Consider the following 27,409-nt stretch of genomic DNA (forward strand, 5'->3'; position numbering starts at 1 on the left):
AGCCAGTGCAGGCCAGGAGCCGTACACAGTCGCAGCCTGTTGTCCTGGGGGATAACTGGGAGCAGGAGGCCATCCTCAGAGCCAGGGAGAAAAGGACTGGAGACACAGAGAGGAATGAAGAGGAGGTCTGCCACTTGGCATCGCAGCCAGGCTTACCTGTCGAAAGCCATTCCTCGTGAACTGTAAGATCTTCAAGGCATAGTTGGACCTCTGGCCTTTGCTGTTGAATTCAATGTGGCCGGTGAGACCTTCCAATTCTACCTGTCCAGGAGAGAGTGAGTTACAGCACCAGATAGGTCCCTGTGTTCCACCTGGCCCGGGCAAGCATTCCACACATGCGCTACATAAGGATGCCTACATAGCATGCCCAAGGAAGGGGGCACCATCAAGCTCCATCCTTCCGTCCACCTCCAGCCACAGGCTCTTGAAATGACAAATGTGACATCTCTGAAACCAATTCAGAATTAGCCGGGGCTGGAGGAGGGGAAGGATGCCCCACACCTAATGACCTCACAGCTGCTGCATAAGCCAAGACGCTAGCTCGAGCTCAGATTCCCCCGAGCCCCACCGCCAGGCCCTCGCTGTTAATAGCATTTATCCTGTTTGGGCAGCTGCTCACCCACTCCTGGATTGCAAGAAGTCAGAATGACCTGACTTAAATGCAAAATCCAAGCCACTTTCCTCCAGGCTTCTCTGACAGGTGATGTCTTCTTCGTGGGCTAGAGAGCCCTATCCCTCCCACTGGAGGACACACGGCTGAGAACACAGGAAATCCAGCACCAAGTTAGAGTGCTGAGCCTGAGGGATCACTGAATATAGCAGCGGTTTTCACCTCGACCGGTAGTTGAATAACACTGGTCCATAGCAGCAGCAGCAGCAGCACCCATCCCGTTGTGGGTGGAGCTTTGCTGGGACCACCTGTGAGCCAAGGGGTCAGGTCCCAAGCCTGGAATCTAGGAAGCCTCCAACAGTCTAAATTTTCAAGGGCCACTGTCATGTAAACAAACTTGCCAAAGATTCCTGATGATTTTAGGGATTGAGGAACAAACGGGACCCATGACACACTGGAGGGGGCTGCCACAGATGGTATTTTGTCTGTGGCTGGGATAAAAGGAGGAGGCCTGGAAGTGAGTGACTGTGAAGCCATTCCCCCACAGCGCCCAGCCGGACAGGGCCCACAGCGCCCCAGCCAGCCCTCACCATGCGCAGGTAGTTCATGAGGCTGGTGCCATGCTGCCAGATCTGGGCTGAGCCGCAGGACAGGGGCTTCACGCCTATCTCTTGGCTCCGGTTCAGCTCCTGCACCGCGGTCACCACGGCATAGAGGGCATCAAACAGCAGGGCTGAGGACAGCTGGGAGCGGCAGAGAGCCGGACAGCAGACAGCATCCCAGAGAGGAGGCCGGGCAGGGGGGACAAGGGAGGAGGAGCAGAGAGAGGTGTGAAGGAAGAGAAGGGAAAGAAGGATGAAAAGAGAGAAACAAAATACAGAAGAAATAAGGGTGTGTCTTTGTTGCTTTTGGCCCACCTCCTAGTTAGTCTCTAGACCAGGGGTCGGGAACCTTTTTGGCTGAGAAAGCCATGAACGCCACATATTTTGGGTTTTTTTTATTTTTTATTTTTATTTTTATTTTATTTATTCATTTTTAGAGAGGAGAGAGAGAGGGAGAGAGAGAGACAGAGAGAGAGAAGGGGGGAGGAGCTGGAAGCATCAACTCCCATATGTGCCTTGACCAGGCAAGGCCAGGGTTTCGAACCAGCGACCTCAGCATTTCCAGGTCGATGCTTTATCCACTGCGCCACCACAGGTCAGGCATCACCACATATTTTAAAATGTAATTCCATGAGAGCCATACAACGATCTGTGCACGTTAAGCATTATCCAATAAAAATTGGGTGTTGTCCCAGAGGACAGCTGTGATTGGCTCCAGCCACCCGCAACCATGAACATGAACGGTAGGAAATGAATGGATTGTAATACATCAGAATGTTTTATATTTTTAATGTTATTATTTTTTTTATTATTAAAGATTTGTCTGCAAGCCAGATGCAGCCATCAAAAGAGCCACATCTGGCTCGCAAGCCGTAGGTTCCAGACCCCTGCTCTAGACTAACTTCATATCCCCTAATAGTCCAGGTGCTAGCCCAGGGCAGACAATGGTGGCAAAGGGTTCTCTGGATCAGACCAACAAGCAAAACTTTTGGGCCCAAAATGATTTCAAGGATATCCTTTTCTCTCTGCTTCAGGTAAGTACCAACTGTCATTGCTTTCAGGAACTCCCAAGAGACTCAGGAAGGGACAGAACCCAGCCACCGCCCTCACAGATGCCCATTCTACAAGACTTGGCTGTTTGTCCTCGCTGTACGGACTATTACAGTCCACTCTGTACTATTCATATGACGGGTATGGATGAAGGTCATGGTATGATCAAAGCTAAAAGACAAGCAAGACCTTATTCCCATGGTAGATTACAGTGGAATAGGGGAGAGAGGACAGGGAGACAGGACACAAGAAGGGTAACATGAAACTCAGGTGGACCCACAAAGGTCTGTGGGGGTTCCAAAGAGGAAGCTAGCTTATCTGGTTGGGTGATCAAGAAAAGGTTTATTGGAGGGTGCAGCGTTGGAACTGAACACGACAGGATTCTGGTAGAGAAATGATTGAATGTGGGAGTAGGGAGCAGCTAGGGAAGTGGGAAAGGCATTCCAGAGATGGAACCATCTGAGCAAAGACAGAGGTGGAGAGTGCAGAGCACCCTTGGAGGGGGGATGGGAGAGGAAGAAGCAGGAAGCCAGGAACCAGGCAGGTCACTGCTGGAGGGCCTGACGACCAGGGAAGAGGCCAGTTCAGTTTTGTCCATATTTTCACCTCCCCGTTACATTGCAAACTCGAGGGGCAGGGACACACAGGGCCTTCATCTCCCACCCTGCACAGCCTGCAGCACCCGTCCTGGCAGGTGGCAGCCTCTGACACACACTTACTGAATCCAATTACATTTGGGGTGAAATCTGCCCACAGGGCTCAGCCTGACCGCTACATCAAGTTAAGTGGATGTTAGCACCCCTTGGGGAGGGGAAGGCTGAGGGGCCAGGCGTGAGCCACTGCGTCCTGTCTGCCTTTTCTGCTTCTGGTTGAAGCAGAAAAACAGAAGACTCTTGTGCTTGGAGAATGTGCCACCCATGGAGGTGGTGACACTGGGCTGTGTACATATGGTCCCTGACAACAGAAGTGTACTGAGTGTGAACAACTCTAGGGGCCCTCAGGGGAGGCCTAGGAAGGTAGGAGAGGCCTTCAGGAGCAGTGATGTCGGACACAGGAAGTCACACACCAAGGAAGTCCATTACCAAGCCGGTTCCTTCACTGAACTGTGACATTCCGTCATGGGCAATGCAGTACTGCCCCTTCTAAGCCTCCTCTTCCAACATAAGAAATAGTTGAAAGCGCTCTCCATGTGACTTCTTCCAACCTTCCTCCTACCTGGCCGGGCCCTCAGATGCTGGACCCTCCAAGGTTGGAGGCAGGGAGGCCATTTTGGGACCTCTTGGATTTTTTTCAAGCTTTCCAGAGTGTCCACAGACTGACACAGTGAGGTGCAGGGAAAAAAAGGCTTGAGACCAGGAGGACTGAGCCCGGCGTTGGATCCAGCCCCCCGCTGCGCTTGAGTGAGCGAGGCCAGCTGCAGAAGCTTGGGGTGGGCAGGTTTCTCGTCTAAAGAGGGCTGCTCCCTGCCTCACAGGTGTGTGACAGTGCCCGTCACTGTGAGCGTCAGAGTCCTCATTCCTGAGGGAGGTGACTGGGCACCCCCAGGGGCAGACGAGTGTCAGCAGGGGCTCGGGAAGCAGGTGTTGCCCCACCGAAGGGACTGGGGAGTAGTAAGAACAGAGACTACAGGGAGGGAAACAGGCTCCGAAGAATGACTTACTTCACTCACAGTTTTGCTCTATGTTGAGCAAGGAGATCTGTAATAGGAACTGGGCAGGCTGACTGGAGAATCTTCTTAAAAGGCAATTATAGGGAAACTCAGGCAAATAACGTTCGGTACCCCAATCCAAGTTCAGGGGTATTGCAAAACTGCCTGGCCGGCGTGTTCTTTCTTTCTCCCTCTTAGCCTCCTTCTCTTCTTCTCTTGCTCCTTTTTTTTTTCTTCCTCCCCACATTATTCAGTCACTGTGATCTGACAGGGACCCTTCCTCTGCCAAAGCCTTACAGCCAGGTGTGAGCCGCTGCATCCCGTCTGCCTGCATGGGCTCTTCTGCCCTCCCCCAGCTCCAACACCCCAAAGCCTGGTCCTGAAGCCTCGTGTGACCTGCAGACCCAGGCGGTAAGGGCACCGCATGGCACTTGGGACCGCTGGGACCCTCTGCAGTCCTGCTAAGCTGTGCTGACCCGCACGGCTCCTCTGAGTCCCTCCCACCTGTCACCCTCCATCCTGTCTTCTCCATCCCACTGCCCTTCCCCTTTGCAGCTGAGCCCCTTCATTTGATTCAAGCTCAACTGAGTGGTACCTGACGCTTCTTGGCCAGTTTACAACTGTCCTTGTCCTTCGCACATAATTCATTTTCCCCTGAGCACATGTGACTCCTTCATTAACGGGCTTCTCATCTCTCTTTGCCAGAGGACACATGGAAACTGGGAACGCTACAGACTCTTCCTTTCCAGCCTAGACAGATCCCCTCCCGAGGGAGAGTGAGTCACCCCTTACTGACACTGGCTTCTAGATCCTTCAGTTCGGCTACTGATGTGACACTTGAAACTCACTTCTTTCCTACCTTCCCCCCTATTTCTCAGTTAATCTCTCCATTCTGAAACCCTCAAAATCACCAAGCGTAAGAACTGAAAGGGACCCTAGAATTCAAACAGTCCAACCATCCTCTCATTTTACAAATGATGAAGCCGAGGTTCAAAGAGTTCTCCTCTTGCCCAGTGTCACCAAGCAAGACAGGGGCAGAGCCAGGACCGCCGCTGTCCTCGGTCTGGTTTCCGACCTTCCTGTGGCGCTCTTTCCACCTCAGTCCCCAGCAAGGCAGCTCCAGAGGCCGGGGCGTGCCATGCTCCAGCACATTGATCCCTGTGCCTAGCCCCCCGGGACGACACGGACAATCCTTCTAGATGCGGTCAGCTGCTCAGCAGCAGATAGAGCATGAGACGCATGGACCGGAGCCGAGCACCGGGGAAGCTGGTGACTAGGGGCTTCTCTGTTGTCATGGGTTTGCTCATCACCCAATTTACCTCTTGACCTGACTACCCTTGTGTCAACCTTCAAAGGGCAGGACAGAGAGGGCGGCGGGAGGGTCCTCAGCACCCATTCTTCCCTCTTCCTTCCTAATATGAGTCCCTTTCCATTTGGAAAGGGGAAGTCCTCCCCTTCCCCCAAGCAGCCATGTGCTCCAGGGGCGGCTCCAGCCCCAGCACCCAAGTAAACCTGAGTGGTCCAGGAGTCATCCCATCCCCCTAATAACACGTGATTCAGGACTCGGCGTGGGGCCCAGTTCTGACTAATGAGACATGAACTGAGGCCTGGAGGGAGGGATGGCTTCTCAGAAGAGCTTCCTGTCTCTAAGACAGGTGCAGCCCTGTGTCTGGACATGATGCCTGGACCAGGAGCAGTCATCTTGGTTCCAGCCTGGGGATGAAGTTGGCACCAGGGTGACACAGCGGAGATGCAAGGAACCTAGGTCCCAGTGACATCGCTGGAACCTGCCCTACCTCTCGACTCGTTGCGATAGAAAACCACACATTTCCTTTCTTCTTCTTCTTTTATTTTTGTGTGAGGCAGTTGAATTTGGGATTTCTGTTGCTGAAAGCTGGGAGCACCCTAACTAGTCCTGAGGCCCTGGGGACCCCCTGTTTCCTTAGGGGTATTGTTGACCCAGGCCCCCAACGAGGCTTGGGCCTCACTCCCTCTTTAAAGGCCCCTTCTTCTCACAGGGCTGCATGCCAGTCTGAGAGGGACCCTCATCACTGCACACTTACCAAGACAGCCCAACCTGCCATTTCTCTCTCTCTCTCTCTCTCTCTCTCTCTCACACACACACACACACACATACACACACACACACACACACACACACACACACACACACACACACACACACACCCCAGGTCCTAAGTCCTTCCCTGCATGTGGTTGCTACTATGCCCACTCCGTTTAGACGAGGCTTTCATGGTCGATGTCTCTTATCAGCAAACGACCCAGATGCCGGGAGGGCAGCGTGTGCCCGTGACCCATGTCCCTTGCCATCTCAAACCTCGGGGCCCTCAGGGTCCTTTGAGTGCTCCTAGGAAATACAACTCCAGCAAGGGCTGTGGGGGCCGGGAGCAGACGGGAGGAACATCCGCGAGGTCTCAAGGTCCCTGTCTCCCCTCCATCTGTGTTCTGCCTCCAGGGAGGTGACATGGTGACCCAGGTGACATGTGTCCAGGATGCTGTAGGCATCTCAGGTCCTCTCTGCAGTTCAGCCTGGTCTGATCTGAACTGAAAACTCCCAAGGCCCGAATGTCCAGTCTTCCCAAGGTCCTCCGCACATAACCAGACAGCCCCTTTCCCAGGGTCCCGGCAACCTGCTCAGACTCTCAGCTGGCTCCTCACCTGGTTCCCTGAGACCTCGCCTCCCACTCCTCGCCCCTCAAGCCCATCTCCGAGAAGTCGCCAGTCTCCTCCCTCACCCAGTTCTACCTCCGATGGTGTGCAAATTTGTAATCTCTCACTCACCAACTTTTCCATCTCTCTTTAGATCTCTATCCAGAAGTATTTTTGCTCTCCTAATTGCTTTCTCCCTCTGATATTATTTACCAACTTAGCTCTGGAAAGCACTTGGGACTTTCAGTTGGGGAGAAGAGGTTCTGGTACAAACCAGCGCCCCAAATACGACTCCGTTCCTGGGCCCACCCTCCGCCGCGCCCCAAATACGACTCCGTTCCTGGGCCCACCCTCCGCCGCCTCCCTCCGGGCTCTCGTCCCCTTCCCTTCCCTGTGACCCCCCCCCCCCCCGTCTATATGTGGCCCCCATTCCCCATCTGTGCACGCCTGCCTCTTGGTCTTGTCTCTGCTTCTCGTAAATAGTCAATCCCCAAAAGCCTCAATCCTCATTTAAAATTCTCTCCTCTTTCTTGGCACCAAAATGTTGCTTGGCAAGGAACCCTCAATTCTCTTGTTTTTATATTTTCATTTGGTTCTTCATTGCTATGTTCTTCGGAGTTGTTTGTAAATTGTTTAGGCGAATGAAAGACTCCGTATGAATGTCGATGAGTCAATCTGACTCAGGGACTTGTGGCTGAGTTTCTTCCCCTTCCCCTGAAATAAAAATAAAAATACCTTCTAAACATACACCCTCAACTCCCTGGTCACTGGTCCCAGGGGACTTCTTGGACGCCCATTTGTCTCCGAGCCTCTGTAACTTAAACTCCAGCCCCAGTACCCCGCCAGGACAGGAATCATTACGACCTCATGGAATAGTTCTTACAGTCTGGGTTTTAGTTAGTGAAATAAACACTGACAAACATCTGTTTTAGCGTAACTTCTAATCACTCAGTCTCACCACCTGTAATCTAAAGGACTTCCCACTTTTTGTTCCCTGCGGCACGATTAACAGGGATGCGCGTGAGACTAGCGGAGATGTGTGTCCATTTGTGACGCTCCTTCCCTGCACCATCTCAGGCACCTTCCGGGGGTGGGCTTCAGCCTGGGTGGGCAGCACTGAACTGACTTCCCTGTTACTCCTCAGCTCAGCCTCTCGGAGCCCTTAGGACGGAGAGCCCCTCCAGCAAGCTCCGCCCGGAGCGCCGTCAGCCCGGCTGTGAAGGTGAGGAAGACAGGGAGGCGCACACACAAGTCAGGAGGAAAAGAAACAGGAGAGGAGGAAGTGCCAAGAGCGAGGAGGGACCACACAGTGTAGGAGAAAGAAAGGAACAGGAAGAGAAAAGAAGGGGGCCAGGGGACAGAGGAGACGGAGAGGAGAGCAGGAGGGACAGAGACGGGAGAAAGAAGAGAGGTTGGCACTGAGATGGAGAGGGAGAGGGAGGAGAGAGAGGGGGAGACGAGGGCAGTGGAGGAGAGGGAAGAGGGGGAAGGAAAGCAGGTCCCTTCCAAGACGGGAGCTGCTCGCAGCAGCCTGTTTACAAAGCTGGTGGGGAAATGAAATCGGGCTGTGCTTTCCTGGAACTGGTTATTTCTTCCCCAGCAAAGGAAAGAGCGGGCCTGTGGGTGCTGGGAATGGCAGCCCCGGGAGGGACAGGAGGAGGCACTGCTTTTTAAGAGACAGTTGCTAAGGGGAGACGGCTTGAGAGAGATTTGTTGCTGTTAGAGCGGGCAGCTTCCTTTCCAACTTCTTGGATGTGAAGAGTCCCTACAGAGGCCTCCCTTCCCTTCTCAGAGGCCCCAGAGCCCAGGGCGGGGCGGTTCTCCACCACTGAGAGGCAGATGCAGGCTCCAGTGCAGGCTGTCTTGGAGCACCAACCCCTAGGGAACCTCGTACGCCATCTAGCTCTTCGGTGCCTCAGTTTCCTCACTTGTCAAAAGGGAGTGCGTGACCACTGTGATCTGTTACTAGGATGCCAGGAGGAGGAAAAAGAGGTCAAGGTGGGGTCATCTCAGGGGAGGGCTGCCATATTCTTCCGTTCTGCACTGAGCTAAAAGCAAACAGAGAGCCCCCTTGTCTCCTGAGCTGGAAAGAACCCAGCTCCCACTTTACCAGCGAGAGAACCAAAGGGCCTTGGCCAAGAGGAAGACAATGGACGGAGAATCAAACTCTGTGACCAGTTCTAGGTCTCAGGCCTGCCTGGCCCTCCGGAGTAGCCGGGAGCGGGTAGGACACCGCCAACTTGTACCCTTGTTCTCCACCCTGGCACTTAGGGGGTCCCCCAAGAGAACTTGCCTTTCCCCAAATGCCTCCAAACACTCTTAGGGAGCAGAAGACGCTGAGGGGTCTTAAGTGGTGTGAGACTGGATTGGGAAGGAGGAGACTGCCCCCCTCCAGAAAGGTACCCAATTCCATTGCCATCTCCTAAACCTGATCCTTTTCCATTTCTTTACACCTTGAACTCAGCATTCCACCTGCCTCCCTCACTCATCATCCATTTGATAAATATTCACTGACGACTTTCACTTTGTGGGCCAATTCACAGTACAGTGTGACAAAGGCATGACAGTCTCAGAGAAAGGCAAAATAGCCTCGGGGTTAAAATGATAACCTGTAAACCCATCTGACCTAGGGTCTGACCCTAGTTCCTCTGCTCATTAGCTGCGTGACCTTGGGCTGCTTACTTAACCTTTCTGGCCTCAGTGGAGATACTGATAGTCCGTAGTTACCTCAGAAAGTTGTTATGAGCATCACATAAGTTGCCTTGGGGGGGGTTTGGAGGCTTACCTGGGACACAGCTAGGACAGGACCTTAGAAAACCACGCAATTCCCATGTCTTGAGAACCTGTCTTTTCACCAGTGGACACAAGGAAACATACTAGACCTGCTCCGTGAAGTAAGGACATCAAACCCGATGGCAGAAGGCAGGGAAACCTTCGCTCCATCACACACACAGCAGGAAAGGAATGCGAGGAGGAAGAACATGGGTGAGGCCGCAGAGGAAGCTTCCCCAGATGAACTCCTGCGGCAGTGGACCAGAGTGATGGAGAGAGCACTGGACCAGGAGTCAAAAGTCTCAGGCTCTAGTTTTACCCTCAAGGCTTGGCGATTGCCCTTGAGACAAAATCGGGCAATCCTGTTCCCCACAGCTCTCACTCCCAGCCTGGGCTTCCATTCCCCTATCTGAAATATAGATCAGCTAAAGGTCTTTCCAATAGTCATATTCTGGGATTCTAAACATGGGCAGTTCTCAGTAACAGTAGTAGCAGCAGCCTGGCCACAGGAGGCTTATAGACATCAGTAATCGGCCACTCAGTGCCTCCGCACACCCCTCTCCCTGCGGTCTCCTCCACCCAGCGTGCTGTCTACAGCTCACAGTAGTGCAGACACTCTTCCCTTGTCACTGCATCCCAGGCTCCTACACACCTCTTTTTGAGCTGAGCCAGGAGCAGGTTAGATGCCTGGAGGATTTGCTAGATGTCCCGGTGGCTGGCCCACAGAGGGGTATGTGTGGAGGCGAAGGGACACCAGGGGAGGGGCTCTGATGGGTACTCACCGCAGGCCCAGGGAAGGGCACGTGGTCACAGTTCTCCTGCCAGGACTGGTTGAGGCTCTGGGCAAACTCTTGGAAGAAAGCATGTGATTGATTGAAAATGGAAAATCCCAGGATGTTGACACGATCGTCCAGAAGGCTGTCCATTCGCTGGAGCGAGAACTCCTGGAAAGACCCAGCAGTCAGACACGGAACAGAGTCAGGAGGGGAAGCCCTGGGGACCAGACTGTGCTGGCGCACACCTGGTGTCTCACTCTAGTCCAGTGAACACATCGGCAGGTATCCTGCGAGGCACTCGGGGTGCAGAGGCAAAGAGTTGTTCTGAGAGCACGCAGTGTCGGGAGAAGGGAGGGAGAAAAAGAAATAAGCAGAATGATCTCCAAGAAAGGTATGTGTAAGATTCAAGAGATGATGAGAGAAAGAAAACACTAATGTGCCTGGTGGAGGCGGAACTACGTCCACAGGAAGTATGACCACTGAGCTGACTCAAAGGATGCAGAGGCACTTTTCTGGGGGGAAAAAATGTGAGTGGGCAAAGGTTATTCCAGACAGAAGTCACCGTAAATACAAGGTCACAGAGGGGAGAAAGCATGGCTCTTTCAGCTAGCTGCCCACAGTGTACACTGATAGAAGCGTCGCTTCTCTAAGTGTGGTCCACAGAATACCCGCCATCAGACTCACCCGCATACCTTTAAAAAAAGTGATGACTCCTGTATCCTGCCTAATGCCAATGGAATCCGAGGCTCTGGGGCTGGAGCCAGGAGTCTGCATTTCCAGCAGTTGCCAAGTTTGGGATTGACTGAGTTAGCGCATAGGATGCACGGCGGTGGGGGTGGGGGTGGGGGTTGGAGAGGGCAGAGAATGGTAAGAAATGAAACTGGAGAGGTTGGCAGGGCCACAGCATCGGGCCTGAATGCCAGGCTGGGGAGCTTGCACTTTATCCTGCTTGTGATGGGACCCGAGGGGACTGTCTGCAGAGAAGTGACAAGATCAATTTTACTTTCGAAGAATTGCAAACTGCAGGTCAGAAGGTAGGGTTCATTTGGGTTTTTTTTTGTTTTTGTTTTTATTTTTTCATTCATTTAACAAACACTCAAGGCTTATTGTGTGTCAGACAGAGGCTCAGATGTTCTGGGCACAGAAAGTATGAAGGAGGGACAGTTCCTGCTCTCAAGGAGCCTGCAGGTTACTGTGAGAGACAGATTGTAAGTAAACACATAAGTGCATGTAATTTCAGGTATCAGTGGGTGGCAAGAGTGGGGGACTGCTGCTCCAGATGACGCAGTCCCAGAAACCCCATCTGGGGCATGGACATTTAGAAGCTCAGTGGAACCTTCCTAGAAGCCATGGTCCTCATCCAATCACCTGGCCTTGGCCAGGTCTTATCTCAGCGAGCTAAAACCTGCAGGCATGAGTCCCACTAAAGCCAGTCGGTGTCACAGGGAGAAGACTCACCCTGCTCAGGTGGGGCTGAGTTCAGATCCCTGGACCTCCAAGGTCCCCTGTGGCCCTCTACAGGGAAACCAGGCCAACAGGGTGTGGCTCATTCAGGTCACCACGCCCCACTCCTAGAGGAATGCTTTCAAATGTGGGTCAGGCCATGTTTGCACATTGAAGTCATCACACATTTATTTTGAGCGCTTCACACACAGCTCTGCAACTCATGAGCACGTGGTAGTTACAGACCTCGGGACTAACCCAGCGACCACTCAGCCTGACATGGCAGATGGCAGGTACCTGGGCTTACTTCCTGGCTGGTCAGAAACATTGCTTTCCTTCCAGTGATCTCTTTTCTTAAGACTAGCCCCTCCAGGCTCCAGGCACAGCCTCTGCTTCCTCACTCCTGTCTACAGCCGGCCACGGCCACAGCTTCAGGCTGCAAGCCCAACTTCCCGTACTCAGAATCCAGCCCCATTTGCTGCAGCCTGCAGACCAAAGTTATAAAGGTTCATTTGGAGACAACAGCCATTGACACTGTGAAGTCAGAGGACGATTAGCTGTACTGTGGATGCCGCCACTTTCTTGTTAGGGGACCACGAATGTGCCCGGGAACACACTGAGTCGTAGGCTGATATGCTGCCCTGTCTCCCTAACAGGGCAGCCGCCCGTGGGCTGTGGGTTATCAGTAGGCACAAGAAGGCAGATGGCTGATGAGAAGAGATGCCTCTGGCGAGGGAGAGGTGGTGAGGACACAAAGCCAGGCTGCTGTCTGGCCACCGAAGGGCCTCGCTGGTCATGGTTGGTGTGGGGAAGGGGAGCTGAAAGATGTCCCCTGTCTCTTCCCTTCTTCTCAGTGTGGGCAGCTCATTGCCTCCCCTCCATCCTCTCCCCAGCCTGATGGAAGGAGGCCCATTTCAATAAAGTTCTGATGTCCTGGATGTCCACAGGCTCACAGTGGCAGCTGGGGGGATAGAGCGGATAAGGGCTTTAGTGTTCACACCCAGGTCCTACGCCACGCCAGATGTATGACCTTCGGGAAGGTTTAACCTCTCTAGGCTTCAGATCCTCGCTTTGAAAAGTGGAAACTATGACAGCGGCCTCAGAGGTTGTTTGAAGGAACGTGTAAGATGCATGCACAAGGCTCAGCATCCTCTCTGGCACGTGAGGAAGTGCTCAACACATGACCGTTGCTGAAATACGACTGTGAGATCTCGGGCAGCCTCTGGCCCTCTACCTCGTTCGTTCTCCTTGTCTTGGAAATCTGAGTTAGGAAGGTGTTTCCTTCAAGTGTAGGTGCCAGACAGAGTGAAAACGAAGATTAATCGCAGACACTTAAGAGACAGGGCTCCAGAAACCAGCTTAATTCTTGTCTCCTTATCCCTCAGTTATATTCTATTTTCAAAGGCCCCCTTAAGATGAAAAGATCCCAAATCTCCCTTAATAATTCATATAATAACTCACGGGAGAGCTTGTAAAAGAGTAACAAAGGGGGGTAGTATGTTTCCTTGTCATCATTTCCCAGAACACTCTAGGATTCTCCTCCTCACACATCCTCACAGTTAGGAAGCGCTGCTTTTTGTCTAAACTTAGACTCTGCAGGTGAAACTGAAGTCTGGATTCTAAACAATTATGGGAACAGCTGAGCGCTGCCAGTTTCTACACCAGAAATAGCTTCTAAGCCAGTAATTCCCAAAGTGTGTTCCTCTGGACACTAGTTTTTTCCAGGAGAGGTTATCAGAAATTTCATAAAAATGAAGTTTCATGTTCAAATAAAGTTAGAAAATATTGCAATAGGTATCTGCCCTTTTAAGAGTCATAACATATGTCGGCATATTAAAGCTTAAAATAAGTGCTACACTGAGCAGCTTGTTTAATTTTGTTTAAACCAGAACTTTCCAAACATATTGATCATGGAAACCTCCCCCCTACCCCAAACTTATGAATGTCTCACAGTAGTGTTCTTGAGCATACTTGGGGACATTCTACTCTAAACATTGTGAAACATGTATCTTAAACCAATTTCAAGTGATGGAGACACTTTGCTGAGAGGGATTTTTCATAAAATTGACAAACTCTAGGACTGGAGGGAATTAAAGGCCATCTGCCCACCACAAACTCTCACTCAGGTGCCTGTGACCTCCAGCCACACGGTCTGGCTAACTGCAATCTTAACTGAAATGACATAATGGGCTGGGAGCACTGGAGGTGACACAGGCTCTCATGGGGACTTTGGTTCTGTTCTTATACATGTGGTAGGAAGGGAAACTGTAAAGGCCCCCACTCCCAATGGAAGCGATTCCATGTGGCAGCCCCAGAAAAGCAGGACATCTGTAAGGCTGAGTGGCGGAGCAGAGGCCAAGCACATGGCTTTCTGACAGCCCTTGTTCCCATTACTCTGTCATGCATGTGGCCCTTCTCTCCAAAGGCCTACACGCTCCTGACGAGCAGAGATGTGTCTGCCTCGTATCTGAGCCCCACACTGCACCTGGCATAGTGCCTGACACCTGTTTGGTAAATGTTTGCTGAGAACTGCTGATTGAAGATGTTTCAATTCCCTTCAGGAGATGTGTCCAACTCCAATCACTAATAGCACTGTCTTATCCCTACAGAAGGCATTAGAACGTGCGTAGAATTTGTACCAATCCTGAACTGTCCTCTGGAAGCTGCAGTATTGTACTGGGGAAAAACACATTCCTGACAGCTTGTTTTCTTATCACCGGGTTCTTAGTTACTTGTCACGTAAGAAAAGTTTTGCTAAATATGACACCATACAAGGCTCATTCCTAGGTGTGGCTATTTGTGTCTAGAGAGAAGGATTCAGTTAAAGTTCCAGATCTTCCAACCACAAATAATTATAGCAAAGCAATAATTATAATAATAACTGCTATAACGTACTGACCTCCAGGTGTGTCCCCGGCGGAGCTCAGCACTTCGAAGAACCAAGCACGTCCTACAGCAGCCCCGTGGCACAGGAGTCACTGTTGCCACTTTATAGCCAAGGAACCTGAGACCCCGAGTGGGAAATGGCTTTCCCAAGGGCACCCAGCTGTGAACAAAGGGCTCTGGTTTCAATCCCAGACCCAGCTGACCTCCCAGTCCTCCTGGTACCACCCATCACTGTGTGGCCTCCGTGTGCGGGGCAGTGAGGGCTCGGGGCACTCTGAGTTCATTGTGATTGTGCTGTTAATAATACTGGCAAAATCGAGTTAAACTTGAATTCACAATACACAACTTGACTTTGAGACCCGTGAGAAGATTTGTAGCTAAGTAAGTAAAGGGATTACCAAGCATCAACTAAATCTCTGCATGAGAAGGATTTTAATTACAGTGTGTGTATGTGGGGGGGGGGGGGAGTGGACATGGTGTGGGCTCCAGAGTTAGCAACTAGACAATGACCTTGAGAACGTGGGAGTACTGAGGGTTTGCCCCACACCACGCCTGTTCAGCACGAAGCAGCCAGAGGAGGCATCAGAAAACGCCAGGTGCGGCAGGTGGAGAGGAATGAGAAATAAATGCAGTATAATTGAAGATGTGTGGTTAACAAGCACAGAGAACTAGGCAGTCAAATGCAGCTTCATGAACCTGGCCAACTTCTGCTGTTCAGGGACCCTAGCCAGGCCCAGTAAAAACCTCTCTACTGTCACCGTCATTGGAGGCACAAATAACCCCCTACTGGCCTGTGCACTGTCTCGCTCAGCACTGTGTCCCCAGTGCCTGGAGAAAAATCAATGAAACCAAATGCTAGCTCTTTGGTTTTCATTAAATAATTAGAATAATAATTCTGCTGAAGAAAGTGGGTATAGATTTGGAGTTATAACATTTTAAATCAGATACTGTCAATCGGTATTTTGTCCTGGATTTTCCTCACGGAAATCCCATATTCCCCAAAACCAATCTTTGTTTTAAATTTTTTTAATCTGTTTTTATCGCTTTTATTTATTTATTTATTTTTACTGGATTTATCTCTTTTAATTTGACCAGTTTCCTTGTTACAAAATGGGAGAAAGAAAAGATTTCACATGTTGCTGTGAGACTTAAAAGAGCTACCTGACTTAGAAGAACAATGGGAACATCCTGAGTTAATAGTGTATTAGTCACAGTGAAAGAGCGCAAGGCATGCATTTTGCGTGCAGGTCCAGGCATCGCCCGCCCACGGGGATGGTGAGGGTGGGAGCCATCGCCCGTGGGGACGGTGAAGGTGGGAGCCATCGCCTGCGAGGACGGTGAGGGTGGGAGCCATCGCCCGTGGGGACGGTGAGGGTGAGAGCCATCGCCCGTGGGGACGGTGAGGGTGGGAGCCATCGCCCGTGAGGACGGTGAGGGTGGGAGCCATCGCCCGTGGGGGGACGGTGAGGGTGGGAGCCATCGCCTGCGAGGACGGTGAGGGTGGGAGCCATCGCCCGTGGGGACAGTGAGGGTGGGAGCCATCGCCCGTGGGGACGGTGAGGGTGGGAGCCATCGCCCGTGAGGATGGTGAGGGTGGGAGCCATCGCCCGTGAGGACGGTGAGGGTGGGAGCCATCGCCCGTGAGGACGGTGAGGGTGGGAGCCATCGCCCGTGGGGGGACGGTGAGGGTGGGAGCCATCGCCCGTGGGGACGGTGAGGGTGGGAGCCATCGCCCGTGAGGACGGTGAGGGTGGGAGCCATCGCCCGTGAGGATGGTGAGGGTGGGAGCCATCGCCCGTGGGGGGACGGTGAGGGTGGGAGCCATCGTCCGCGGGGACGGTGAGGGTGGGAGCCGGGGAAGCCTCTGTGCTCCTGCAGAAAGCCCTCACACCAGTGGTGGGATTCAGCTGACTTGCCCCAGTTTGGCAGAACTGATACCTAATTTTTTGTTGAGTTTGGCGCACCGGTTGCTTAAATGGCACTTGTAATTGGGTTCTCTCTAAGGTGGGTGCTTGAGCAGACGCCCCATGTGAAAATCACAAATTCACATTCTTTACTCTTTTTAACATTCATCTGCACAACAGCATATTCTAAGCACCCATAGTAACGTTCATTCCGTCCATAGGTGAAAAAATTGCAAGTGAGGACGCCAATCAAGAAGCAATATGGAAATACCTTAAATAACAGTTTTATTGTTTTTTGTCAATATTATTTAATATTTTCTCACTAATATTTTAAAACTCTTTCTTATGACATAATCTAGTTTTGCGTACCTTTTACTGTTCTTATTTAAGTATTAAATGCATGAAATAATAAACTACCTTTCAGAATATCAGTTTTTTATACTTAAAACGGTCATTAGGGCAGAGAACTGGTTGTTAAGTTATTTGAATCCCACCACTGCTTCAGCCCCAACTGGCCCAAGAACCGTAACTGCTCCCTCCCTGCCAGGGGTACAGGCACCTATCAGTGTGCCAGTCCAATGCTTCTGTGACCTCCGGGCTCTCTCCAAAGTCTGCCGCCTGGACTCAGTCTGTCTGACTGTGTTCCCTGCAGACCCTTCATTCCACAACGGCTCTTCTCCTAACAGCGGGGTTTCAAACAGTTTCTTGCTCTTCAGCTGCTGTCACCCAAAACTCAGCCTTTGGTCCCCTCTGCTCCATTGTTAGTCCCGGCCCCTCATGGCCCAGGAGGGAAGGCTAGCAGCCTTTTATACAAGTCACGGATGAAACATTGATTTCTTGCTGAGGATAATGACATGAACTACCGCCTCAACATGGCTGTGCACAGCTCTCGAGGCACCACTGTATGTTGCTTTTGGTCTTCACAAGCCCATGTGGAGTACACAAGGCCAGGTTTCACTCCCACTCCCACTTGGTGCCTAGGAGTTAACGTCTTGTCCAAAAGACAGACGTGGATTGAGATTCGGGTACCTGACATACCAGATCAGTGCTCGTTACGACATCCCTCCCTCCTGTGTGCTCAGCACTGGGCGAGGAGGCCAGCAGACACAACACACACACAAAAGGCATGCACCCTTCCCCGAGCTTGTCAATGACTAACAGCTTTTCATGTCCTCACCCCAGGAATACTGAGAACACCAAAAGATTCCAATTTCTTAAGCCATTTATGATTAGGAAGCTGGAATGATGGAAGGATCTCTAAGACCATCCCACTTCTAAACCTGAACTCTTATCTCTCCACCCCAATCTGGTCCTTTACATTGGTCCTCTATCTGTGAGTGTGACCAATAGCCACCTGTCATTCAAAATAGAATTTGGAACTCACCCTCCACTTCCTCCATTCTCACACTCCCCATTTCATTCATGCGTGTGTGCAACTCATTCATGGTCGCTGCAGAACATTTCATTTTCTTAACGTTGCCTCCTCTCCACCCCCAGGGCCTCTGTCTACCTCAATTCAGCTCTTCTCCAGCTTGTTCTCGGACTCTGAACTAATCAGTTTCTCCTTCTCCAGTCTGGGCATTCCTCCAAGCTCCTATTATTGGTGGGATCTTTCTGAACTGTCCATCTGACCATGACTCCTGCTCTACCTCTCAATGCTCTGAGTACACACAGGACAAAAGCAAACTCCTTAGCTAACAACACACATGTCCTTTCATGCTTTGATTCCTGTCTACCCCCTCTGCTCATTCATTACCTTAACCTCATCCATCACCCAAGCCAGGCAGAACTGACTGCTGTCTCCACTGGGCTGCCACTGAACCTCCCAGGTATACCAATCACCACCTAAAGCTTTTTATCACACGAGTTTGTTCAACGCTACCTCCCGAAGACTGGGCGTTATTGAAGGCAAATGCACTTATGTCACCAGCATCCGCCCTGTTGCACAGCAGATAGAAAAAGGTCAACACTGTTGAGTGAATAAATTGAAGAAGGGGACGCCTTTAATGCTGTCCCACATCTTACCACATGGATAGCTTGGTCCCCTCAACATCCCAAGGCTCTCTTTTTCATGGCTTTTCCTTGGGACCAACAGCATAGCAGAGGCCAATACGCAAACCCCTGTCTCACAAGTGTCCTCTTAGCCTTTCTCATGACAGTGCTAGAGCCACCAGGAGTCTGCATCTCCTGGGTACCCTGCATCCTCTCCCTTCCTCCAGGTACCTGTCCATTTATCTCCATCAAAGCTGAGCTCCCTGCAGGCAAGGTGATTGCTTTTTGTGTAATGGGTCTTCGAAGAAAGTAGCAACTGGGAGAATAATTCATACCTGTCCGTGAATTCCATTTAGCGGGAGATGTGGTCTTAAACCTCCCGGCTCCCAGCTCCCCCACATCCTTCTCCCTGCCATCTCCTATTCACGGGGCTGACCATGTTCTGAACATGCACAGCCATTCCTCCCACGAGCTCTCTCCCTTCTGGGGTTTTCTATCCCAACATGAATCCATAAACAGGACCTCAAAAGCAAACTGGATTCTGTCTTGCTCGTTGCTCTGCTCCCGGTCATGGACCCTGTGCCTGTGCTCAGCGAGTGCTCCATGTACGTTCATTAAGTGAATTCCTGTCTGCCTGCTGATGCCTGCCAGGGTGGGACCACCTTTACAAAGACTGCAGGCATGTGCTCCCGGGAAGAGGAAGGCAGAGCCCTCCCGCCTCCACCCCAGCCGCGGTGACTATCTTCATTTTGTACTTAGACTACCGTTCTGTGGCCCCAGGACTAAATAAGTAGCTGTTAACTGTGAAACTGAAACCTCAGTGGGTCAGAGAGACAAGAGAAATGGCGGACACACCGTGCTTTCCCTTAGGTTGGAAGGCACTTCCACTCCTTGGCAGGCCGTTTCCTTCCTCTTTTGGGCATTGACATTGACACTTTATCTCTGAGGTCCCCTACCCTCCGGGTCCACTGATCAGGCATTGACGCCTTATCTCTGAGGTCCTCCTCCCTACCTCTCAGGTGATAAACCTCTCTTTCCAGGTCCCAAGGCATTAGCCGCAGGCATGTAGAGACCCAGGGCACCTCCCCCCCATCTCAGCAGGGTTGCTAGGAGCTGTAGAGGAAAATGAGTGATGCTGTCAATCAGCATCTCCGTAGCAGGACCAAATGATGGGTTCCCACAGGGACTGGGCATCGCACTGTCTCTGACATGCTCAAGATCACTCAGGACACAGGTGACTAAGGCAGGACCAGGGCCCAGGGCCCTGGGCTCTCAGGTGGCTTCCCACAGCAGGAGGGAGATGCACAACACAGGAGATTTTTCAGAGCATGACCGTTTTTGCCTCATTCGTTTTGCAAAAACCACGAGCCCCTCCTTTCGGACTCACATCACGTCTTGCTAGGCGCTAGCTAGAATGACAGCGGTGAGCAAAGCCCTGTCCCTGTTCACAAGGTGCTCATCCTTAGAGGCAAGTGGGAGGCAAGTTCCGAGCAGCGAAAAACACAAGTACTAGGAAGGCGGGCAAAGGCGGTCCCCTCTATCAGAATTTCTGCTGATTTTCCTAAGCCGAGAGCTGATTGCAAGCTGAGGTCTGAAAGATGAGCAGGAGTCAGGCAGCCCGATGAAGAGGTGGGAAGGGAAACCTCTCAGACAAAGAAATAATGAAATATGCAGAGTGTCAGAGGAGCGATGGCACCGGACAAATTCAGGGGACCGAAAGTCACTCCATCTGCCTGGGGTAGCGGGGAATACTGGAAGGTAAAGCCCAGAGTTAAAGGTTCATAGGAAGCTGTTTTGGACTTTATTCTGAGCATATTGGGGAGCTACTGCAGGTTTTTAAGCATGAGAGAAATACGATCAGGGGTAGTTCTGGAAAGATCTTAACTCTCAGTCAAGATAAAAATCCAGCTTTGAAACTCACAGGAGAGGCCTCCACGGTGCAGGTTATGGCTAGAGGCTCCGGGGGATGGGCAGGAATCATGCTTACCACTGGGCTGTGAGTGTGAGCTGTCAGCACCACAACCACAATGACAGGCCTGGAGAAGCCTCAGATGGGGATGTTTGGAGCTACTGATGCTTTTGACACTGAGGTGGAGCCTGATGCTGGGGGCAGAAATGCTGGATTGCTTAATAATAACAGCACTTGCTACTCCTAATGGTGCCTGTAATACAACAGCACTTAGAGTGTAATAATAATGTGATTTGCCATAATGTCTTTACCCTGTTTCTCTATGCATTTCAAACACTCATTGATATCACTCTAGTCAGCACGGCCCAGGTTTCTCAGGCCAGGAGTCCCTGTGGTAGCTACAGTAGTCCAGTTCCAAGTGGCCTCAGTTTCCCCCTGCGTTCTGGCTCTGTCTTCTCTCGGGGGCTTGATTACAGACCACTATCAGAGGCTCAGGGAAATGCCCTCCTCAGAGCCTCACAGGGGGGCAGGAGAATAGAGGAGGATCTCTATTAGAGCATCAGCAACTGCCTGCCCCAGGGGTCCCCAGGGTCTTCCTCCTGGTTTTCTGCCTAGGAGTCTCCTTGCCGAACCTTCACCAGGTGATGGGGATTGAGGAGTAAAAAAACAAACAAACTAATACACAGTTGGCACATGTGGTGGGCAAAATTCTAAGATGACCCTCAAGACCCTCCTTTCTCCACCCCCATCCCATATAAGCCCCAGGACTGCGACTATGGTGACTTTTACTTCCGTGCTCAGGTTGGGTCACGCTATGTGACACGACTCTGAGAGAGAAAGGAGCCAAGTGGACCTGACCGAAGCCCAGGAGCCCTTTAAAGACAGTTTTCTCCGGCTGGTTGCAGAAGAGAAAGTCAAGGAGAGTCACAGTGTGAGAAGGGCAATTGTGATAAGCTATCACCACACTCAAGGTGTGACTTGGGTCACACCATCCCTCTTCCCCTGCCTTACACAGAACAGGGGGCTGGCCGTCAGCTGCCTGCTTGCAGTACCGTGAGGCTCTGAAAGGCTCTCCCCACCTGAAACACCTTCTTCGCCCACTTCATAGTTTCCTATAAGGTCCCTTTCCTTGGTTAAGTCTTTGGTTAAAACGCAAATATTGTAAAAGGTGTCAACGCATGTGTCTCCTTCACTTGGGGTAACTTACCCACTCGCTTCTCCACTCGGCTACCTCCTGCTGAGTCTTTAAGGTCCCCTGGGTCTGAGCCTACCTGACTAGGCCAAAGGCAACATCTCTGCTGTTCCCATAACCCCCTGTGGACATTGACATCATTTTAACACATGAATTTACAATAATCTGCCTGGATTTGTCTTTGTCTTTCCCTCTAATCCGACCTCTGAAAAGACCAGACTGTATTCATCATCACGCCCCTGACAGACAGCAGGGTAAGTGCTCAGTTCACAGGTATGGCGTGACGGGGGTCCGAGGGTCAGGAGACTGCCTCCCCTCCGCTCCTGACTCACTGTGGGCAGCCAGGCAGGTGACCTTCCCTCTTCAGTTTTTTTTTCCCTGCCTGTAAAATGACAAGATTTACTGGGGTGCTCTAAAAGAGTCCTCAAAATTCAATGCTGTCATCCGTCACTACCGTCTTGACACAAATTGAATGTTGAGATGGGGAAGGACCATCATCCATCAGGGCTCTGAGGACGTGGGCTGGACATGGGCCACCAAGCAGTCCTCCCGGGCAAGGGGGAGTGAGGGGCCCGCCCAGAGAGCTCCAGAGACGAGGTGCTGCCCAACCCAGTGACCGGGCAGTGGAGGGCACTGGAGGGAGAAGCAACCTAGACAAGGACCCTGAAGACCCATGAAGAGGAAAGTCGCCTACTTCACATGGAAAACAGGACAGCAGGAGACTTCCTTTAGCCATTTATTGCATATCCAGACAGTCCGTGAAGTCAACAGAGTGTCTGCGTTGCAAGGTCTGCGGAGAGCCTCCAGTTTTTCCCCAGAGGAGGCTGGACTTGTCAAAGGTCACACACATGGTCGGTTACTGGGACAGCCAAGCCTAAACCTTGGACTGCCAATGCCATTGCCGATATTGAAAATGTCTGGCAACGTGGCAGGGCACTTCCGATTTTCTCTGACCGGAACATTCCTTTGCCCCCTCTCTTCATCACACCCCTGGCCCCGCACAAGCAGGCACTATGCTCTTTCTCAAGCCCATCACCTGCCTCTGCCTACATGTCACTCCCCCGTTCTCACTGCTCACCGGCTTTCAATAAACCATTCAAAGGAGGCCATATCTGTAAACCCCTCTCTAAGCTCCTGAGAAGGCACTAAAGACCTCCTCTGGGCTTCCGCACCTCCCATTTAGAGACCAAGAGCCCTTTAAGCTACATTGTAAGGCTGTTTGTATTCCGCAGCACACAGTAGGCATTTAAGAAATGTTTGCTGAACGAGCATAGTTGATTTTTAGCATTTTCCATAGGTATGTCACTTAATCAAGTCTGAGTAATCACTTTATAATTCTATAACTTGGGCTATGGAGCTTCTCTGCCAAATGCAAATACAAAGACTAATTCCTCAGTCAATGCCTCCTGACTCTCCTGCCATTTTTCCTTCTGAATACACCCCCTCTACCTGGCCAAGTTCAGAGAACAGGTACAGGACGTTTACCAGCCAGAAAGCACCATTTCGGAGTGACAGCTTCTCTTCAAGATGCCACTGTAGCCATGTATGCCCAGGAGGCACTGTCAAAGCCGGATCTGCTACCCCTCAGGGACAACATTTGGTGGGGATGGTGCCTGGGAAGCTCGGACAGATACCTGGGGAGCGTTCACTCTATTACTCTTCCCTAGTTGCACTAAAAACATATTTATTCACCGAAGTGTACTGTATTATGCAGAGTGGTTCTTCTAAAAGGCTCAATAAAGGTGAAATATGTGGACAGTCTTTATAATTTTACAATAAACTACACTTTAGAATCAACCGCTCTAGCACTAGAAAGTTGTCCGACTGATGGATTGTAGCTGTTGGCTAGCTCTAAGTGTAGTAGTGAGTGTGTGTAAGGATGTATGTGTGTGTGTGTGCTGTGCTTTCAGTAAATGACTATCAGATATGGAAGAGGCTCAACCACCCTGGGAACTGGAGTTCCAACTAGGTGAGATACCAGTTTTGAAATGTGCCTGACAGCTTTGGAGTTTTAGAGAGCTCAAGGCAGGCAGTAAATCAGAAAACTGAGGTCTAAGGATGGAAACAGTCAAGACGGAAACGGGCAGGAAGAGACGAAGGAGAAATGATGTTTACTAGCAGTCCACTGAGGTTTAGAAACTTTCTAGGTTGTAATAATGATGCTGTAAGAACTATTATTCCCAATTCACAAAAGGGAAACAGGCTCCAATAGGTTAAGTCCTGTGCTGCATATACATCTAATACATGGCAGGGCCCAGATTCAAACTCAAGTCTTCTCTGATCAGAGGCCCTGGCTGCCTCCATGAAATCATGTTTTATCTTCTGTGTCAACACAGTCATGAGCCTCACCCAACCTCATTGCCAAGCCATGGAGACAGTAGACAGGATGACATCATTTCACAATGACCTTTAAAACCTGAAGGTGAGGTTTTGTTTCAAAGACTTCATGAGTCAGGTGCCAGGTAGGTACTGGCCAGAAGAGGCCACTGGCCAACCTGAGCATATTGTGGCCAGTGGAGTAAGCAGCCCCAGATGACAGGCTTCTCAGCACAATTGGTCAGATGGTCCCTGGACTCCTCTGCCTCTTCCTACCTCAATGATCATTCTTAGTGCCAACTCTGACATCGCCCTCACTCATCAGAACCCTTTGACATCTTGTCTCTTGAATCCTGAACTAAAACCATCCTTCATGGCCCTATACACACTTAATTCTAAATCTGTCTAGCCCAGGGTGGAGGAAGGGCATTCCAGACCGAGTAGGTGCTGCGTGGCCCTCCTGGCGAGCTTCAGACCTTTATGCTTATGGGCTTAGTGGGGATGAGCTGAGTCTCTGTTGGAGGCAAGGAGGTGAGCTGTTTCACCTGGCCAGCCTTCCCAGTCCAAGGACTCTATAATGTTATGAACTCTCCTCCATTCGTTCATGCAACATATACTTATTGAGCACCTACTATGTGCCAGCAGGCCACTAGGGTTACAGTGACAAACAAGACAGACACGCTTTTATGAAGCTCAAAATCTGGTGGAGAAATCAGGTACAGAAGGACTTCCTACTTGAGCTGAATGCTACAAAATACAGAATGCAGGGCTCTGGGAAAGAGTATAACAGCAAACTCAGCCTAGTGGGGTGTCAAGGGAGACTTCCCTGAGGAAGTGACATTTAATCAAGACCTGAAAGATGAGTAGGGGTGGCTTGCCAAGGGAAGGAGCGGAAGAGAGGGGTGGTGAGTATGCTCACTTCCTCTGGAATCGGTTCCCTCCCTCCCTGTCTGCCCTTAGTCCCCTTTCTGTAACTATTTTAGCAACTTCAATTACTTACGGCTAATCTCTCTGATAAATCTTAAGAAAAATAAACACAAGCTCCATCTGCTTGACAATAACACGGAGCCCAAGAAGAAAAACTGGCTGCCTATATTCATTCTGCCCAAAGAAGACGGAGACGGGAGCATGGAACAGTTATTTCTGCGGGACTCACTGGGACCTGGCTACAGTCTGGAAATCCAAGCAGCTGTTAGCTGAACAGAAACCATTTCCATGGGCCATGTGGGCCCTCTAATCCAATGGATCATTCTCCCTTGGAATGCCAACCCAAGGGTGCTGTGAACTGAAATGCTCCCAACAGTTTGTGAGATGGAACAAGCCCAGGACTGAAACGACCCTCAGAGATCACCCAATACAACCTCATAATTTTAAGATAAAGAAACCGAAGCCTGTGAGGAGGACTGGCTCGCCTGGGTAAAGGCAGTCGAGAGAATTGGTTAAGAGCTCAAAGTCTGGCGGAGAAGCCTGGATTCATCATCTGGCTCCACCACCTTGAGCAAGATAGCAGAACTTTATGCACCTCAGCTCGCTCATCTTTAAAATGGGGATGAAACAGTGCTTTCTGCTAGAACTGTTGTGCGGTTTCAGTGAGAAGATCGCGGAGGAGCACTTATCACAGAGCTTTGTATGTAGAAGGTATTTGATAAATATCAACGATCGCTATTACTGTGACACCCAGGTAGTTGGTGGCGGGCTAGAACTAGAAGCCACAGTCACTGCCTGTCCTCTGCATGATGAGGCCTCCGGCTGGTGAAACCCCTTCCCACACCAGCACTTGGCCCCTCCTCTCTAGATTCCCTCAGGGAAAAACTCTGAGGTGCCTGCTGCCTACACAGCCCAAACGGCAGCCTGCCCTCCAGCACAGTGGTGCAGACCCTGCCTGGCATCAGCACATGGTAATAAAACAGTGGCCGTGGCATCCAGTTAGCCATGCCACACAGCCACCCGCTTCCAGTGCCCAAGTACTTCCTGCCTTTCATTGACATAGCCTGACTTTTGCCCCTTGCCCTCAAATCTCCACACTTCCCCCTGCCGAGGTGGCATCTCCCTCCTTTGGCACGGGGCCCATCTGTGCCCTCTGACACAGATGAGGGTGATTTTATCTTTTCTATTAGGCAGTGATTGCAAATCTCTCTGGCTTCATTAGCAGCTGGATAATCCTTCCCGATTTATTAGCTCAAACTGCACTCCTTCCCGTCCATCCGATCTTCAGATGGCATCTCTGCTGCCTCAGCAGCTGACCGGGCTTTGCCCAAGGGCCCTTCATTCTTCGCATCTTTTATCCAAACTTCCATCCGTCTTGGAGAACAGCAGTTTCCCTAGCCAAACCCAGAGGCTAACTGGAGGACAGAGACTCCTTCCAGATTAAAGAGCGGAACAAGTACAGCGAATCAGTAACAGTCCTGTGAATGCCCCCCCCCCCGGAAACAACAGAGGGGGCTGTCCGGCCAGCAGCCCACCTGGACAAGAGCGCTCCAGGAGAAAAGCCTTTCAGTTGTAAGGGAGCTTTCTATAAGTTATCCTCTAAACAGACACATGAGGGCTTAGGACGCCAACTGTTCTTCCAGCATACGTGAAAGAGATGTGTGACGATGATGTATAACTTAATAATGTGGCAGGTATTGCCAGAGATCACCACACCCGTTTCCTCCTCTCCCTGGGCAGACCATCGATGACATTTATTTCCCAAGCTCCCTTACAGGTAGTTGCGGGCATATGGCTGAGTTCTAGCCAATGCAATTGGGAGAAGGAATACTATGTGCCATTTCCAGGCCTGGCCCATAAAACCCTCCTGTGTCAGATTCCCACGTTTCCCCCCTCACTTCCTGGCCTCTCAGAGGACACATCCATAAGCAGGAAGAAGCCTGGGCCCCTGAATGACCTTATGGAACGCTGTCCACTGATCTGGTCCTCTCTTTGGGCCTTCAATTGAGTCAAATATATTTTCATTGTGTGAATCCATGAGATGTTGGGATTTATGTGTTATACTAGTTGGTATTACCTACCAGATACAAAGTGCTACCAATAGCTACTTTTTAATTTAACCAAGATTTTACAGATGGATATTTTTATTCATATTTTACATATGGAAAAATTGAGACCCTTCATGGCTTCAGGGGTACACAGCTAGTGGGCCCTTGAACTGGGGACTTTCACCAGGTCTGACTGAGGAAGGACTGGGTTCTTATACACTGGCTTCCTTCTCTCTTTATAAAGCTTCCTAATCAGGACTCTCAACTTCAGCCATGTGGCCTTTGCAAAGTCCAAATAGAAATAAGAAACACATCAGCCCTGGCCGGTTGGCTCAGTGGTAGAGCGTTGGCCTGGCATGCAGGAGTCCCAGGTTTGATTCCCAGCCAGGGCACACAGGAGAAGCGCCCATCTGCTTCTCCACCCCTCCCCCTCTCCTTCCTCTCTGTCTCTCTCTTCCCCTCCCGCAGCCGAGGCTCCATTGGAGCAAAGTTGGCCCGGGCGCTGAGGATGGCTCCGTGGCCTCTGCCTCGGGTGCTAGAATGGCTCTGGTTGCAACAGAGCGGCGCCCCAGATGGGCAGAGCATCACCCCCTGGTGGGCGTGCCGGGTGGATCCCGGTCGGGCGCATGCGGGAGTCTGTCTGCCTGCCTCCCTGTTTCCAACT

At 51.1% G+C, this 27,409-nt stretch overlaps 1 protein-coding gene across 1 annotated transcript in view; it reads right to left on the reverse strand.

The window, feature by feature from the left end:
* The window catches only part of GRIK4 (glutamate ionotropic receptor kainate type subunit 4), a 375,204-nt gene that overhangs the window by 99,871 nt on the left and 247,924 nt on the right, over positions 1–27,409 (reverse strand). Inside the window, exons 8-10 of the mRNA XM_066365318.1 lie at positions 10,135–10,296; positions 1,201–1,353; positions 157–261 (exon numbers count right to left, since the gene is read on the reverse strand). Of these exons, the coding sequence (XP_066221415.1) occupies positions 157–261; positions 1,201–1,353; positions 10,135–10,296 (420 nt within the window). The remainder of the gene's footprint in view (positions 1–156; positions 262–1,200; positions 1,354–10,134; positions 10,297–27,409) is intronic.

Source organism: Saccopteryx leptura, chromosome 2 (genome assembly GCF_036850995.1).
Source record: "Saccopteryx leptura isolate mSacLep1 chromosome 2, mSacLep1_pri_phased_curated, whole genome shotgun sequence".
In the NCBI taxonomy this organism is placed as follows: domain Eukaryota; kingdom Metazoa; phylum Chordata; class Mammalia; order Chiroptera; family Emballonuridae; genus Saccopteryx; species Saccopteryx leptura.